The sequence below is a fragment of the Molothrus ater genome, chromosome 15 (genome assembly GCF_012460135.2).
Source record: "Molothrus ater isolate BHLD 08-10-18 breed brown headed cowbird chromosome 15, BPBGC_Mater_1.1, whole genome shotgun sequence".
Classification (NCBI taxonomy): Eukaryota; Metazoa; Chordata; class Aves; order Passeriformes; family Icteridae; genus Molothrus; species Molothrus ater.
In genome coordinates, this window is record NC_050492.2 from 16,941,047 (window position 1) to 16,958,871 (window position 17,825).

Consider the following 17,825-nt stretch of genomic DNA (forward strand, 5'->3'; position numbering starts at 1 on the left):
AATGCCAACATAAGAGGTGCTTTTGCAAGGTCTACATTCTCCAGAAAAACAAAATAAAAAACAAAAAATAAACCAAACGAAAAAAAAGAAAAATTAACCGAAACAAAAATAAAGCACATGAATTTGGGGTTGAGGTTGGAATAGGAGACAGTTCAGACCTGGTTTAATCCTGAGAAAGATGGGTCCTGAGAAGTACTAACAGTCATGCTTCTTTTCCTCTTCCCCACTGGAGATTCTAAACACTGAACAAACAATAGAGGGTGGCAGTGCATCAAACAGTCTTGCTTACATTGCAACATTGGCCGGCGCAGACAGGCAACACCGAGGCGTTCGAGAAAGAACAGGGTAGCCAAATGCCATCCTTCTTCCACCAAGCACTGTACTTTTCAAAAAAACTGTATCTTTCCATCTTTTTTTTTTTTTGGAGTCATATTTTGATTATTTATCGTGGTATTATTTTTTTTGTTTTTCCAAGGAGAAAATTTGACAGATGGGACAAGGTAAATTTCAACTGTGAGCCGCTCCAAAATGGCACTGCCTTAACCAGGGATAGCAATGGTGACATTTGGCTCTATTAAAAAAGGAAATTCAAGTTTTTGCTTACAAAAGCAGCCTTTGGTTCCACAAACTGCCCTTCCCCCATAAGATATTTAGAAAAAGTAAAATCTTCAGTAAGGAAGAGGTAGAAGGCATTTAGTCACCTTAAAGTTTACTTTCATAAGCATGCAGGGCTTATTTCTAGCAGAGCTGGAAATTCATCTTTTAAGGTGGGAGCAAAATTTCTCCCAATCACCAAATTAAAATTTGGGGAAAAAAATCAATTTAATTTTTTTTTTTTAATACAACTGACAGGAAGCTACTGGAACAAGATTACCATGCTGTTCTAGTCTTTGTGGCTGATTTTCTTTGAACTGTGTAGAGGCATCTCTAAAAACCCCAAAACTACACTTGGTTACAAAAAGAAACATTAAATATTGTATGGTGGCAAATGTTTCCTAGACAAAGCACTTGATTCCAAACTGAAGGAACCCATTCCATATTTTGCTCATGTAAAACTATTAATTTGCACTTGGGTCAGGAACTAACTCCCTAACCCCCTGAAACATAAGTGAAGCCCATGCCCACAGTGCTTTACCACCATATCATTGCATGGCTCCCTAAAGGGAAAAAATCAAATGGTTTGTAGGCAATTTTGTCTTTGATTTCAGCTGATGCAAATCTAATGTGTTCCTCCTCTAAAGTAAGCAGAGAAGCAATTTCTAGGCCATTAATCCACACCAAGATGAACTGGAGTGCAGCAATGCCAACCTAGCATGACTGTGCAAAAGTATAGAAAAATGGCCCAAAAAGAACAATTGGAAATCAGAAACTAAAACTAGGAAAAAACCAAAATAAAAGTTTTCAAGTTCTACTTTGAGTCATGCCAGAGAATTAAGGAGCCTAAACTGCTCAACACAGCAGAGAAAAATAGAGCTGTACAGAGTGAAAGTATGAAACTTGGGAACAAACAAAGTTGAACAGCAACAGGATTACATAAAGACTGTCTTTCAGCTGGAATTACAAGCTTTTCCACCCATGGTTGTCTCTAAACACTCAGTGCATTGCACCTCTTCAGACAAGAGCTGTTATCTCACATTATCCAAGCTTTCCCCTTCTAATGCTCATGGCCCTGAAGTTGGCATTCATACAGGCAAACAAAGGTAAACATTTTGATTACTGGTAGTGCCTAACCAGATGAGACATCCTGGGATGGCATCTAGAGAAGATAAGTGGGAATCTTGCTTCCAATAAACAGCTTGATCACGTACATTTGTCCTGAAGTTAATTTCTAATCAGTAGCATGCTTAATGCATTGCCAATGCTGCCTGTCTGCCCGAGCTCGACATACAAATTTGCAGGATTAAGCATATTTCACTCAAGAAAACTAAAAATAAAAGGAAAAAGTTGCCTTCCAGGCAGGAAACATGCACTTCTGACTATGTTTACCCATCCCAAAAAGTGTAACAACCTCAGCCCACCCCCCCACCCACCCTCAGCTTTTTTTTTCCCCCACAAAGTAAACTGAGGCAAAATTTTTTTTGTACAGCAGGTATTCTACAGCTTAACAGTTTTCCATCAACATAATTGCATCATTTCTTTTATTTATAAAAGTATCTGCATGTTGGCTCTTGGTCTTATCCACAATTCTGATGGTTGAAGAGACTTTACCAGTCTGTCACTGCAAGGTTTAATGCCCTGCTGACTGGGTAGGTCAGGAGCTCCCACGTTGCACAAACTGTTTTCATCCTTAGGAGGTCAGCCCCAAAGCCAAAGATAAGATTTGACTTTATCATAGAGGAATAAAATGCTATGACAACAGACATCTTGAGAGAAGTAGCCAAGTATTCTCTAGGGTTAGTTTATAACCTTGTTGCAAGTCCAGAAATCATCTTGCAATCAAGTGAATCTCCCAGGGTGGGTCAGAGACCCGCAGCATTTACAGGTGGACACCAAGAAAACCAAGTTCTCCCACCCAAGAACTGTGGTTTAGCATCCAAAATAGCAGTTTTAGCAATGGATTTTACAGAAGTTGTGCAGCTGGAATCAAATCACACAGGCATTCCCTCTGCAGCTTGGAAACAAAGAGCTTTGGACTAACCTTATTACAGTGACGCCCAATACCCATTAGGAAGTTATCTGGTTTAATGTCTCTGTGTATAAAATTCTTTGTGTGCACATATTCAATTCTACTGATCATCTGTAAAAAAAACCAGCAACATGTAAGATTTCAAAGAGAGCAAGACATTTCATTAAACCTTTAATGAAAGTATGAAATTTTAGTGTTACCTTCCTCTGCAACTTCAGTTTATGCATTTGCTTAATGAAAACCAATTTTTTGCTTAATGAAAACCAATTTTTTTAAATGCTGAGTAGCTTCTTTTCATGTTAAAATTCCACAATCTTGGTCAGAAACCAGCAGATTAAATACCTGAATAATTCCCAGATATTGAAGTTCATGTTTCTAACTATAGCATCCAATTAAAAATTAATTTTTTTCATTGTTTCAAAGCTTTTATAGCTACCACAAGCCAATTTTAAAGCTCATTCCCTCCCCCTGCCCCAGTTACTCATTCATCTGGTTATTCTTTCATCAAACATCACTTTTCAGGGAACAGTTTTCATGGGCCAAGTCCCAACTTGATGGTGGCCCATCCTGCCATAGCCAGGTTACCCTAATCCCAGAGTATCTGGAGACATGGAGAAACTCTGGCACATCTGTGTCATCATACAGGGCCAGCCCATTTCCTGTGGGTGAGATCACAGCCCATGGTTATGTGGCACAGCTCTGCAGCTCCTCAAACACTCCTCTTGCAGCCTTGAGTTGTTACATCACACCCCTGACAGCTGTTTGCTGGACTGTGCCCTAAAAGCCACTTCTGAGCCCTGCCATCCCCCATTTCTGCCTGTTTCCCAGCTGACAGCCAATTAATGCTCATCATCCTAAGAATAATGCCCAAACCCCTCGTGGATTCCTGGAGATGCTGTCACACCCAGACTCTGGCTAGGGGAGCAGGCAGTGGCTCTCTAAAGCAAGCACATCACCCTCCCAGGGCAGTGAGAACAGGGACAGCTGACCTTGTCTCCAGACAAATGCCTTGAGCTTCCTTGGCCAAGAGCCTGGGATTCTACGAGCATCTGGCTGAGTGACAACTTGGTACTGATATCTATTACGTAATATTAGATGAAATTTCAACTACCATTGAAAAATTCAACTTGTAAAACCCTCAGTGCTTTTCAAGGAGCTGAAGGAAGCACAATCAAGCCATTTATTAAGCAGCAAGAAATGAAGATGGCTGCTCATTTCAAACGCTGTATTCTCATGACCAAGTTGGAAAAATACCAACTGCTATAAAAAAAAGACTTAAGAGAGTTTTAGAGGCCTTGATTATGTTGGAGGTAGAGTGGCATCTCCACTAACAGCTTTAAGAACTGTCTGTGAGGACCAAACAAGCAAGGCAGTTATTTATTATTAGCTCCCTGTCTGGTCCTAGTGATGCCTTGGATCATTTGTCCTTGGTGCCCAGCTGGAGAAGGAATTGTTTTGTCTCCCTGCTCTGTGAAGAGAACTCACCATCCCCTCATATGAAGCTCAGAACTGCACACTAAAGCAGTACAGAATGTGAAAAATAGAAAAGCTAAAACCTGAGGCATCACTAGAGGCTACAGGAGGGTGTGAGAGCACAGGGACAGACTTGCACGTTGTCACCACAGATGCCATTGAATCAAATCAGCCACAACTGGAGACTGTTTCAGCCCCCCTACCACAGCCCCTGTGGTGATACTGGCAGTGAATCCACCCAAATGAGTCTGAATATTTTCATGAAGTTGCCCTTAAAGCAGCAGCACAAAGGAGCTGGCAGCTGCAGTGCCCTCCCACTCGGTGCACTGGGTAGGGCAGAGCACACAGAAACCACCATCCCTTTGTCATCATTTAGGCCAAGTGTTCACTTAGTGCCCAAACCACTGCATCAATTATTGAACCCACTCTGCAGGACCCCCCCAGGGCCCTGAGGCTGCTCCCCCAGGTGTGCACATACCTGGTCTGCTAGCATAAGTACTGTTTTCATGGTAAACCTGCGAGAACAGAAGTTGAAGAGGTCTTCCAGGCTGGGCCCCAAAAGATCCATGACTAGAACATTGTAGTCCTTTTCTTGACCATACCACCTGCAAGAGAGGAAATGATCCAGCATTATTAGCAGCAATCCTGATGCAGCCCAGGGTACCCTCAGTGCTCTCAGCTGCAAGGGCACGTTGCTGACTAATGTACCATCTTGAAAGCTAATGAGAAATTAATGCTGGTAATATCTTATTTTTCCTGGAAACAAAAGCCTGAGCACAAACCAGAACACACAAGTTGGCAATCTTCCCTGAAGAGAAAACACTACTCCACATCAACAACCAAAATACCAAACACCAGAATGAAAATGCAGCCAAAGCAGCAGTGTCCTTACACTGAGGGGTGTGTACAACACCCAGACTGAAATTCCTCTGCAGGACACCTTACCCTCATTGCTCCTGCATCATTTCACTCCACAAAACCATCTTGACGTGCCTTAGGCTTCGTTTTCAGGTCTGACTTCTCTGCACCAGACCACAGCAGTTCACTCACATCGTTTTTCATTTCTTTCTCAATTTAAAAAATGCCAATCAAGTTCTATTTGCAATTAAGTCAAAAGAGAGGCTCTTTATCAGGCTTTTAATATCAGAGAGAAAGAAGCACTCAGGTGTCAGAAAAGCAAAAGTAGACACATAACAAAATATTAATTGCTGCTATACTATGATAGTAACCTTTAAGTGCCTAGTACATCCCTTTTGGACAAAAATAAAGGCTTACAATGCTGTGAGGACAAGCAGAAGTCCTTCCTTGGATGACTTCCTTTCCAATCCAGGTTTAACATTTCCACCATAGCCCTGCTTTACTGCATCTGCAGCTGGGGGTGGTCTCTCCCCAGCCAAGCTCCTGAGCAGGCCTGGAGTCACCTCCTGGACTCCTGCACATCTCAGTGTGAATCTCCACCCTTGAAAGACAGGGCTGGAATATTCTCCTCTCCAGCCCTTCTGCACGCCCCAGATAACTGCAGTCAAGTGACAGCTGTGAGTGAAAACCTGTTTTGAAGCTGACAGGGCACCTGTTTGATCAGAAGGCTGCAATTCTGCCTTTTCTGAGCTCCTGGTCCTTACACCAAGGACCTACTGCCAGCAGTCCAGGGAGAATTTCCTTTAATTTCCCAACAGTGGCACAGACAAGGTGCCCCAAGGATGTGCCTCACAAGAAGAGTATGCAGATTAAAAAAAAACCCTCAAGATTCAGCTAAAGTAGCAGTTGGCACTTAAATATCTGTACAGACACTGTATTTCCACTTTAGGCAATGACTCCAGTGCACCAATGCATGGTTGTCTGGAAAACAGTTACCACTGATAAAGTCAACAAATTCCTAGGTGCTCAAAGGATTCCAAGCTTAGCTTAGCTGGGATAGTAAAATAAAATGTTTACAAAGCCAGAGAGAAAAGATTCTATATTTGGATTTGTTTCAGGAACTACTGGCCTGTACCTTCCCACTGTGTGGATCCTAGGAGAAACCATGCCCTCCATTCCTGCATTGTTATAAATCTGATTAAAGTTATGTATGAGCTGTGGCTCACACTCCCTGCTTTACACATCAGTCTAAGGCCTTTATTCATTCTCTGCATCAAAATGGGATGCAGAAAATATGTATTTTGAAAGCAATCATTCAAATGAAATGTCAACAGAACAGCTCTGTAAACAACTCCAGGGGTCACAGGTGAAAATAAAACATTATGGGCACCTAAAGAAATGAAATTGGAGCAAATGACCTGCCTAGGTATTCTGTCCTATGAAATGTAGGTTTGTTGAGAAAAAAAAATTAGTGAGTAAAGGGGTGCAATGAAGAATTCTAAGGAGTAAATCAAGATCTAGCTAAAGTACCATTTCCTTCAAGGGATGGAATTCTAATTGAGATGCTGAGTGTAATTGTTCAGCACAGCAACGGTTCAGTGCCCTAGAGATGCAGTGAAGGGGAAAAGATCAAAGATCAGCCTTCAGTGGAGCTAAGAAAATTGAGTCCCAGCCTCACAGACGAGGTGAGCTGATGCAAAGGAAGCCCACCCTGGAAGGTACATTTTAAAAACCTTTTTGTTCCTCCACAGGGATCTGTCTGCAGAGTAAGTGCAGTAATTCAGGATGATTGCACAACCTCTGTCTGCCCTATTTCTATGTATGAACAAGAATTCTCATCTCCTGACCACTGTGCTCTGGTGGAAAGCACATTCAATTCTCCAAGACAAAGAAATAAGGCAGAACCTCTTAATATTTCATTTTCACATTTACCTGCCTGTAATTCCTCACTGAAGACTGTGACACCTATTCATTTCACTGCTGGCAACTGGAACTTCTTCCAAGGTATCAGAGTGTTTTATTTACTTTGCTAACACTCCAAGTAAGTTTTCATTTCCCTTGGAAGATCTCCAGGGAAAATGGGATTAAGAAGTAAAGCAACATCATGTCCACTCAAGGTGTAGGAGCTGCTACTACTGGCAGCTCTGAATGAAAGAACCTTAGGAGTCTTGGCTTTTCTTAGCAAAACTTGGATATTAGGATCTATAAAAGCTGGTGTCCCAAAAAGAGATCTTCACAAGTTCTTATATGCATCAGCAGGGAAACTTGGAATTATCTCCTAATATGAGGGAATGATTCATACAAAGCCCTGGGCAACTACTGGGTGGCACTGGTATCTCAGAATACAGTGTGCCCACATGTCTGAGAGACCCTGGACTTCTGTCAGCTCAGTTGAAGTCCTTTGCCTCATGAAGCAACACATCCTAAGTAAGGGAGAGTTTTGGAGAGGAGTAAAAAGTGGGATCAAGAGACTGAACTCCTTGAGAGCCATTGTGGGTGGGTAATTACTGTGATTTGGTTACACACAATGTATTATTTCAAGAAGAGAAGCTGATTTACCAGAAAAACTTCTCCTGATCTTTCTCTAGTTGATTCCTAGTGTGCTTTACACCCTTACACAAAACATGAACAGGACAGAATCACGAGGAATAGTCGAGTGTACCCTTGAACAGGCAGTGTCACACAAACATCTGATACAGATGTCACAAACCTCCTTGAGCTTCAAGGTGTGCCCAAGCTCCCAGGCAGGAAAATGCTTCATCACTCTCCCTTCCCTCATCTGTTTAAAGCTCTATAATCAAACGATTCCAATTAGTCAGAATACAGCAAAGCTCTTTTATGAAGCTTTCTATCAGAGCATGGTTAAAGGCTGAGCACAGTGACCTGAATGTGACTTCAGTGACTTGTCTGTGTGAAAGAGCAGAGTGGACACGTCACCGAGTTTCCAAATCATGTGGTGTGAGAGCCTCGTCTATAACCCCAGCATAAACACAAAGCTGAAATTCTCGAACATCTTAGATTTCAGCATCTGAGCTCTGTGGGAACATCCAAGTCACACCACAGAGCAGTTTGAAAGTGTTTCGTTTCTAAAGAACACACAATAAAGCAGGTATGATGTCAGGTCACATGCCAAGTGGATGTTGTTTACTTCAACTGACATGGGGTGGGTTTAAATTCTCTTGACTAACCTTGAGACAAGGAAGTGAAGGCTTGATGCATATCTAGTACTTGGTGGCAAACACTGTAGTCAGCTCTACCCAAACTTAAAATCCTTCTGCCTTTTCAGAGCTGCATCTTTCAAAAAATCAATGATTTCTATTTCAGCAACTGTCTATTTTGTAAATAATGTCAAGGACAAAAGAAGAAATGTTAGAGGAAATGTTTTTTAATAGCTGGGTTTGTTTTGTTTGCATTTTTTTATTTGTTTTACCTAAGAAAACATTTCATTTGGTTATTAATAGTATTTTTTCACATCTTCCTTTGAAAGGGTCAAACAGAACCAGGCAAACTAGCAGAGAAAGGGGTGAAGGGCTAACAGAATCACACAGATATTCCAGCCCTGTTTCACACTACTGTGTCACTCACACTATTCCAGTCAATAACCAGCAGTTTCACTACACTGGCAATTATAATAATTACAACGAGGTAACAAACCCAGCACAAGTACCCAAAATGTAACAAACCCACAAGTACCCAATATTTATTCAGAAATAAATCAAAGGATTCAGGAGATTCACATTAAAAAAAAATAAAACAAAACAAAAAATCAAATTCAAATCAAGACAAAGCAAATTACTGAATTAGTAAATCTGACAGCTGTAAGGCACTGGCAAAGAAACCCCAAATGCCAGAATTCTGAAGACATGGAGGCAATAAAGGCACCTCCCTTTGCCTACAGCTTATACAAAAAACCAGAACATGAGCTCAGTATCACAAAAAACTCTTCCCACCACCAGACAAACCATGACAAGACCATTTTGTTCCAACTTAATATAAGCTCTGCTCAATCAACACCTGCTTTGCCAGGTAACCCATCCTCCACTAAAGGCTTCTGTCAGCTCCATCACTGACTGTTCCCACAGGGGCTCTGGCAGCCTGGAATTGCACACAGAGCTACAGGAGCCTGTGCTTCTGTCAGACAAAAACCATCTCCTGGTGCCTCACTGCAGGGAAGGACAGTTCTTCCAACACTGAATATCTGAACTCAAACCTTTACACTTCCAGAAACGTTTATACCCCATTACAAAAAGGGTGATTCTGACTTCTTTGCCATTACATAAAGCTTTTGCCACTTTGATAAATTATGGTGTGTGACTCTATGATTAATCTGTGTAATCCTATGTAATTAAGTTTCTCAGCACTTGTGTTTGCAAGCAACAAGTGAAAGAGCTCTCGTGACAGAAATGGAGATTGTCAGAAGAACCAAAGTGGATTAAAAAGCTGTTAGAACAAAAATGTAAGGTGAAAAAGCAAGCTGGAAAGAACTTGCTAACAGAATTACCTGAGGTCACCTAATTAGTAAGTTTGACAAGTCAGCAGGCACATAAGGGGGAATATGCAAGTCTGGAAAGCCTCATGGACACAAAGGATTCAGACATCCCACAGAAATCCAAATGGCACTGATGTGGTGAACACTCTGGAACTGTATTCCAAGCCTGCCAGCCCTAAGTCACTCACACAAAAGTCTCTGAACTGGGCATTAGTCAGATGATGGGACTAAAGAGAAAACACTGACCTCCCTGTAATTCCAGAGCTCTGATACCCCTGAAAAACACCAGCTTATCCCACCAGGAGAGGGGCAGCTGCTCCACACACACAGACCCTGTGAACTGGGATCACTGCTGCAAGCCCTGTCACCAGGAGAGGAAACCCAAATCCCAGCAAGGGCACAAAAGAGACCTCAGGAAAAATGGGAGGGTTGTGACCTCTGCAATCATTGACTCCAACAGCTCAGCAGGGCACTTATGGAGCCATGCAATTATTCCTTATAGATACAGGAGGACGGGAAAAGGGAAAAAGGTTTTTAACAAAAATCAGGGAAAAAAGAGCTGGCAGCTGACTGCCTGTGGGTCCAAGCATTATCTTCAGGCACAGAAACTCTCTGGCTCTCTGTGTCCAACAGCACAGCCATGAGCACTGCCCTGCTGGCCTAGAAAGTTGTGATGTTGCACCTGACTAATTCAGAGCCTTCTGCTCCCATGTTCTCAGCACAGACATCTCCTGACAAATAATGACAGTGCAGACAAACTGGAAAGGGAATTCTGCCTGTAAAAATGCTCTGAGTCTTACAGACACTGAAGCAACACACAAGAGAAAGGTAATCCATCAGAGATTCATTTCTAAATTGACACATATTTTATATTTCTGCTTTATCTCCCCTGAAACTGGAAAAGCACTTAACTGCTAACCAGCTAGGAGTAATAGAAATGAACTTCACATAATATGGCATGACTGAAATCCTGAAGTGCAATATTTAGCAGATGTCACCTAACGTTAGTTGCCATGGAGAGCATGAATTAGGCCACCCAAGCACTAAATAAAGCAACAGCCATGCACACCCTACGCTATGGAACTGGCTGCACTCTATAAATAAAATTCTGGATCACTTTTTGTACAGTTCTGAGAGCAATCCACCGAGGATGCCAGCACAGCTCATCCCCCAGCAAGGAGGCGCCTTCATCTGCCCAGTGTGATGCTGCAAACACGCAGCTCCCCGCTCTGCTGAGCTGTTCAATAAAGCCCATGAACCCCCGGGAGGAAGGCAGGAGTTGCAGTTCAGTGACAAGGTGAACCATTCATCCACAGTGGGGACAGCCAACAGCACTGAGGAAAAGAATATTCCAGTGTTATGGCTGCTGAGCATTTGTTCCAATCAGGAGTAACACTGACCTCAAACTCCAAAAACTGAGTTAAGGCAGGGAGAAGAAAATTCTAACTTTGGTCTCTCCTGGATGCTTTGACAAAATCCACCAAGAGTTTAGATTGGTGGAAAACAGGAAATAAATTTTATTTACATATTTTTTTTTTTAATAAAGGAACCATAGGTATTAATTTAAAGATTATCTTCCATTTTATTTACAGGCTTCTGGTTACCTATCAGGTGGTTCTACCCTTCAATATGCAGACTAACTAATAACACAAAGTTCATTAATAGCAGGATTTATTGATAGAACCTTTTTTCTGGAGGAGGGAGTGGGGTTTCTTGTGGGGTCAGTGAGTGCTTTTCTGTTTTTCTCATGGTGGTTTGGGAATTTTTGGTGGTTGGTTGGGGGTTTACACTGCAGGAAGTTAATGAGAAAACAGTTAAAAATGCAGGTGTTTCAGAGGTGTGTTTACAGCTGTTTAAGCACTGCTAAAAAATTAACATTTCAGGTGCTTAAGGCAAACTTGGTTGTGATAACACTTGGATTACCAGCCTGACCACATTTTTCCATCACAGGTAGTATTTAATGAAAATATATAAGGGCACATTCTGCTGTTAATAATTATTCAGCAACATGGTAGTAATCAACCAGAAACACAAATATTGTAAGAAATGTTTTTCCAGAAAACTCAATTGAGAATTTCTCTTTGAATTTCTCGACATCAAAATAATTCCTCAACATCAAAATGTTTGCAAGTGCTGCACTGAAAAACTCAGAAAAGTGGAGGTTGACTTATTCAGTTTGCAAGGGAACTTTGAAAAAAAAATAAATTAAAAACCACTCACAAAACACTAAGTCAGTAACTTTTTGTTTTTAATTTACAAATAGCTGATCTTCATCAAGGATACAACCAACTGCTGATGAACACCATAAATGGCAAAAAAATCAAGAGCTGCTGTCCCAGGTAATTTGAATGATTGCTTTTGTGAATAAAGCTTTACCAGAGCTCCACTGGGGACAAACACCCAAAACTCCAACACACTGTGCTGCATTCCTCCAAGGCAGCACCAGGAATTGGGGAATGAAGGTGGACAGCCCCAGCTAATAGGATCAGTGCCCAGTTAACGAGATTACAGCTCAAAATGCTTTGTCACTGAAAAAGAGAGGAAAAAAAGCAAAGGGCAGCTGATGAGGGAGAACAATGAGAATAAGCCCAGCAGAATGCTGGGGCCTGGCCACAGTGTCCTAAAGGCACAGCAGACTGTCACAATGCTAAGCTTGGTTCAAGAGGCTTTTGGGAAAAATTAAAGTAATAATTAAGCAAAATTTGAACATCAAAAATAAAACATAGCTTAAGTTTTTAAGTGTTTGGTTTTTGTTTGTTTTTTTTTTTTTTGTATTAATGAAGGTTTTGTGAAACTTTAGGGGTAATTTCAGAAACTTTGCTGCTCTTTTAGGAAACAATAAGCAGAAAATTCAAAGACCTAAAGTGGTTTTAAATATTCAGAGAATAAAATTTCCAATTCATTCACACCAATCTCATTTTTTGCTATTTTCTATACAAACATGTTCTATTAAAGTGGAAGTAAGCACCACCTTTTGGGAAAAATTAAAAGTAATAATTAAGCAAAATTTGAACATCAAAAATAAAACATAGCTTAAGTTTTTAAGTGTTTGTTTTTGGTTTTTTTTTTTGTATTAATGAAGGTTTTGTGAAACTTTAGGGGTAATTTCAGAAACTTTGCTGCTCTTTTAGGAAACAATAAGCAGCAAATTTAAAGACCTAAAGTGGTTTGAAATATTCAGAGAATAAAATTTCCAATTCATTCACGCCAATCTCATTTTTTGCTATTTTCTGTACAAACATGTTCTATTAAAGTGGAAGTAAGCACCACCTTTTGGGAAAAATTAAAGTAATAATTAAGCAAAATTTGAACATCAAAAATAAAACATAGCTTAAGTTTTTAAGTGTTTGGTTTTTGGTTTTTTTTTGTATTAATGAAGGTTTTGTGAAACTTTAGGGGTAATTTCAGAAACTTTGCTGCTCTTTTAGGAAACAATAAGCAGCAAATTTAAAGACCTAAAGTGGTTTGAAATATTCAGAGAATAAAATTTCCAATTCATTCACGCCAATCTCATTTTTTGCTATTTTCTGTACAAACATGTTCTATTAAAGTGGAATTAAGCACCAAGGCACTTTGTTCAACTTCCACAACAGGTGAAGACTCACTGTTGACCCCACAGAAATATTCAACTTTTAACCCCAAAACTGAGAATTTTGCTTATTAGTTTCTTGCAATGAGCCAGAAAGTGCCCCAAGTCAACCTTAAAGGCTGTAAAAAAAATAATTGCTTGATTCGAGATAACTTCAGTGACACTCTAGACACATCTTCTTGTAATTCTAAATTCTAAGGGCAGAATCAGCTTTAGAAACAGGAGCCCCAATGAATGAGCAATCCAGCCCTCATTTATTATCTCAGGTTCTGAGTCACAGAACCACAGCAGAGACCACTCGAGTGAGGCAAAGTCACATCGTGCAATTGCCAGGAAGTTGATCTTGGCCAGAGCATCACTTAAGTAGGTGAAAAACAGAGCAAAAGTCCATCCCTCCCAAATGAGGAACACAAATTCTCGTGTTGATGTGTCCAAGCTGTGAACTGAGGTTTATAAAGCATGGCAATGGGGAAATTTTGGCATGATTCCTTCATTTCCTATCACATTCTTGTGCTGCTGCTGTTTAAAGGTGTCACATTACAGAAATTTCACCAAATGTATTGACTTTCCTTCAACTCGATTCACCCTTGTGAATACACTGAGCCAGGAACAGCTTATTCCCATGTGACAGCATATTATTATAACACAATGGTGGCAGTGGATTATCAGCCACACATGCAAAGTGACCTAAGTATTGACTTGGATTCAAAGCACCATGGATTTTACTTCTACTAAACACAGAACATTTTAAGATTTGTCACAGGAACTGTGCTGGTCCCCTACTCAGCTTCCTCTTAAAAGGAAATAAACATAAGAATGCTGGTTTAGAGTTTCTCAAGCATCACCAAACCATTACCAGCAGCCCAGAGAAACCTCTCAAGGAGCATCTGGCACATAAAAATAGATTTACAATTAATGCTGCTTCTGAATAGAAAAAGAGGATTTCCAAAAAGACACTTTTCTAGAAAAATACTACAAAAACTAAAAGATTCAGGTTGTGAGAACCTGAAAGGACTGACTGACAGCCTTTAGCACAGTGAGTCTATGAATCAGTTTGCTGAGTGTTTCCTCATTTATCCATTCTCAATTTTTTTGGACCTTGTATTTTTTTAGGGGGTAAAAGAATACCAAATACAGAGGAAAGCTGTAGTTGAAGCCAGAGGCAAGTTTCTCAGCATGCAAGGTATCAGTATTTCCCAGGGCATTTTAACTAAATACAAGAAATGAAACAGTACCTCAGTGAAAAAGCCAAAAATTTGCAACTTGGCCTCATTATAGCACCACTCACTCATTTACTTTTCAAAAAAGTACTTCAAGAATGCCAGCTTTTCCAGTTCTGTGATGAAACACCTGATATCTGCTTGCTCTGGCTGTTTTCCCAGTTATCCCTGTTTTAGCATGCAACTATAACCATGAAAGCTTTCCAAAATGCAATTCCTATTCTTTCAGTTGTGAAATAAAGGCATCCACACGTGAGAAAAGAAGGAAACTGTATTCTCAAAGAAAGACTGCATCTGTTTTCACACCAGCAACTCGGTTGAAGCTGCAAGTATTTAATTCAGGTATGTTGATTGTGTCCCTGCAAAAGGCTGGAGTGAATGGGAACAGATGGCCAGGACAACACTGTCTCCTCCAGCTCACATTCAGGATCAGAGCCAGTTGTGTTTGGGGGGAAGGAGGAGGGAGCTATTAACCTCAGAAATGCAGATTTGTACTAGGCTTTGTCCAAATTAGTACAGAATCTGGGCTATGTCATCGTGAAAACTTTAAAACAGACCCTAAATGTCACCAATCATCCTGTACAAAGTCAGGGAGAGTTAAATGTAATCTACAGTTTGACACAGAACCTAAATTGAAATTGTTTGTGCAGTTCAAAGAACAAAAATCCTTTAGGCCATTGTGTCAAGGAAAAAAAAAATTTACTAACTTTAAAAACAATTATTAACAAAGTTTCAAAAAAAGGAACAACTTGTAAAAAGTCTCCCGAGAAAAATGAAGTTTCATGTAACTCTTTAACACCCAGATTCCAGACTTGGGCACACCTCGATAATCCCAGGAGGAACAACCCCTCCAGGGGTCCTGCACAGGCCATTTTCTGCCAGATCAGGAAATTCTGAAACCCAGCCGAAAGTTTCAGCTGGAATACGAAGAGAGGAGCCGCATAATGAGGAACTGGGAGGGATTAATCCCGAAAGGAAAGGCTGGTGACGCATCTGTTGCGGGCAGCAGAAAGGAGCCGCTGCCATCTCATTCCTGCTCCAGGTTCTCCGCAGTCTCAAGGCTGGCGGCTCATAACTATGAAAGGAAAAAGGCACAAGCCCGAGCACGTCCCTTGTCCCACCAGGAGAAGGGGGAGGGTTAATCACGTCCAGCCGCCATTTTCTGAGCGGAGCAGGAAGACATGTTGAAAAAAAAAAAAAAAAAAAAAAAAAAAAGAGAGAGAGAGAGAGAGGCAACAAAAGAAAGCAGCCATTTCCATGGACGGCTCCCAACTCTCTGCCTCTCGAGAAACAGCCTCCTCACACTTTGTTCTAATGGCCACAAGAATTTCTTGCTGGGTGTCTCGCTCTCTATACAGCCAGCAGGCCTGCCACGGGAACCCTGCGAGTTGGAGAGCTTGGAATGGAGCATTTCCCCCTTTATCACCCCCAATCCTGCATGGGTAAATTTCTTTTCACACTACAAAGTATAAAAAAGTGCCAATATACAGTAATAAGCATGACAAAAAAAAGTCATGCCAAGCACACAGAAACGCCACTGGCACACACGGCCGATTCCTACCGTATATGTGGGATGCCAACTCCTCCCTGCAGGATCTTGTACAGTTTGCTTTCATAGAGCAGCTGGGGGTGCCGAGCCTTCTGAGACTCCAACTTCACAGCAACTTCCTGCAGTGAGAGGGAACAAGGAGTCAGGGCAGAGCGTCCACCGGGCTTTAAGGGGCACAGCACTTCCACATCCCCCACACACCCCCGATGCCAACGCTTTCGGGTATATATTTATTTATTTTCCCAGCTCGACGTGCTGCATTTTGTGGCGTCTTCCGAGAAAATCCACATCGCGGTGATTTGTACATAAATATCCGTCCCGGGTCATGCATTTGAGCTAGAGATGTGGAGTCTTCAGAACCACTTAAGTGAGGAAGAACATACGTGGGTGTTTCTTCTTTACAGCTCAGAGCCGTGAGGGGGAGGAAGAAAAGAAAAAAAAAACCCAAAGGAAAAGCTGGAAAAACAGGGGGATCTTCTTTGTTTCTATTAGTGTTGATGAAACGAGATACAAAGTGTTCCCCAGCTGAGGCAGAGGAGGAGATGAATGGCGGGCGAGGGACGACGATTTTGGCCGCTCACAAAACGCAAATACCTTTAAATATCTTTTCCCACAATGGTTTTCGCCTCATTTCTCCTCTCCCGAGTGCGGGGTGGGGGAGCCCACGACCCCAGGGCTCCGCTGTGGAAGGGGCACCGAGGAAGACGCTCGGTGGGGAGGGGGGGATGAAGACCCTCGGGGGAAAGGGGGAGAATGAAGCCCCTCGTAGGGGGGAAAAAGGGGGAAAGGAGACCCTCGGGGGAAGGAAAATCCCACCCCAGGGACACGGAGGGCACCGCCGGGGGCAGGAGGGGCTCGGAGCGGCGATGGCTGATGCCCGGCTCCCCCCGGGGAGCTGAGGGGGAGTGCGAGCGGCCCTTACCTCCCCGTTGGTGATGTTGATCGCCAAATAGATGTCCCCGAAGGAGCCCGACCCGATCTTCCGCACCAGCTTGTATTTGCCTCCGACAATGAACTCGGCCTTGGAGCCGCTGCTGCTCGCCATGGCGAGGGGCGGCTCTCGGGCCCTCCCGGCCGGTTCGGCGGGACAACGAGGGCTCTACGGCCGCCCCCGAGGAGGGGAAAGGGGCTGGAGCGGGGAGAGCGGCGCAGCCAAGGACGGTCCCCGCGCTCAGCTCCAGCCGGGGCCCTCGGGCGGGCGCCCCCCCCTGCGCGGCTCTGCGCCGCTCCCCGGCTTTCGGCGCGCTCCAGAAACAGGAGAAGCGGCCCCCGGAGGTGCTTGTGAGAGCAGGGAGGGGAAAGGGGGGGGACTCGCGGGGTCGCGGCGGCCGCCGGCCGCTCACTCGGCCGCCGCCGCCATCTTGTGCCTGATCCGCCGCCGCCGACACAAAATGCCCCCGGCGCGCGGCCGCCGCTTCTTCACCGCGCGGGGCGCGCTGGGAGCGGGGCGGGCCGCTGCCGCGATAACCACGCCCCCTCGCGACTCTGCGCCAATCATCGCCCTCGCTCCGCGCCCCGCCCTCCAGCGGGGGGCGGTGATTGGGTGCTCTGCGGGTGTGCGCATGCGTACAGCGCCACTCCGCCAGTCCGGGCGGAAGAGGGCGGGGAAAGCGGACGTGCCCTCACTCGGTCTTAAAGGGACAGGCGCCGCAGCGGGCGGGGGGTGGTTGGCGGTTTCTTTGCGGTGTCTGTGCTCCTACACAGCCCTGAGGCACCGCGGGTCCGCGACAGGGACAGGGGATGGAGCTGGCTCAGCCAGCACTGAGATGCCACCCCTCGTATGGTGCTGTTGCCAGGCTCTTCTCAAAGCCCAGGCCTCAGCCTGTGTGTATGATAACAGGCTAGTTTGTGGATAAATAAATACACAACAACTTCGTTCCGTGGAGGTGTTTAAGGAAAGGCTGGATGGGACACAGTGCCTTGGTCTGGGTCACAAGGTGGGGATTGGTCACAGGTAGGACTCAGTGATCTGGGAGATCTTTTCAAATCATAACCATCCTGGCATGTTGAGATTCTTGCCA

General features: G+C 43.3%; 1 protein-coding gene across 4 annotated transcripts in view; it reads right to left on the reverse strand.

Annotated features, from left to right (window-relative positions):
• CSNK1A1 (casein kinase 1 alpha 1) overlaps positions 1-17,216 on the reverse strand; it is a 32,975-nt gene extending 15,759 nt beyond the window's left edge. For 2 of the 4 annotated variants that reach the window (XM_036391644.2, XM_036391642.2), the window contains exons 1-5: positions 16,727-17,215; positions 15,817-15,923; positions 4,578-4,704; positions 2,639-2,737; positions 159-242 (exon numbers count right to left, since the gene is read on the reverse strand). In XM_036391644.2, coding sequence (XP_036247537.1) covers positions 159-242; positions 2,639-2,737; positions 4,578-4,704; positions 15,817-15,923; positions 16,727-16,849 — 540 coding nt within the window. In that variant the 5' untranslated portion in view covers positions 16,850-17,215. Of the gene's footprint in view, positions 1-158; positions 243-2,638; positions 2,738-4,577; positions 4,705-15,816; positions 15,924-16,726 lie in introns of all 4 variants that reach the window. The other 2 variants (XM_036391643.2, XM_036391645.2) reach the window with 2 other exon arrangements.
• Positions 17,217-17,825: the final 609 nt, after the last annotated feature.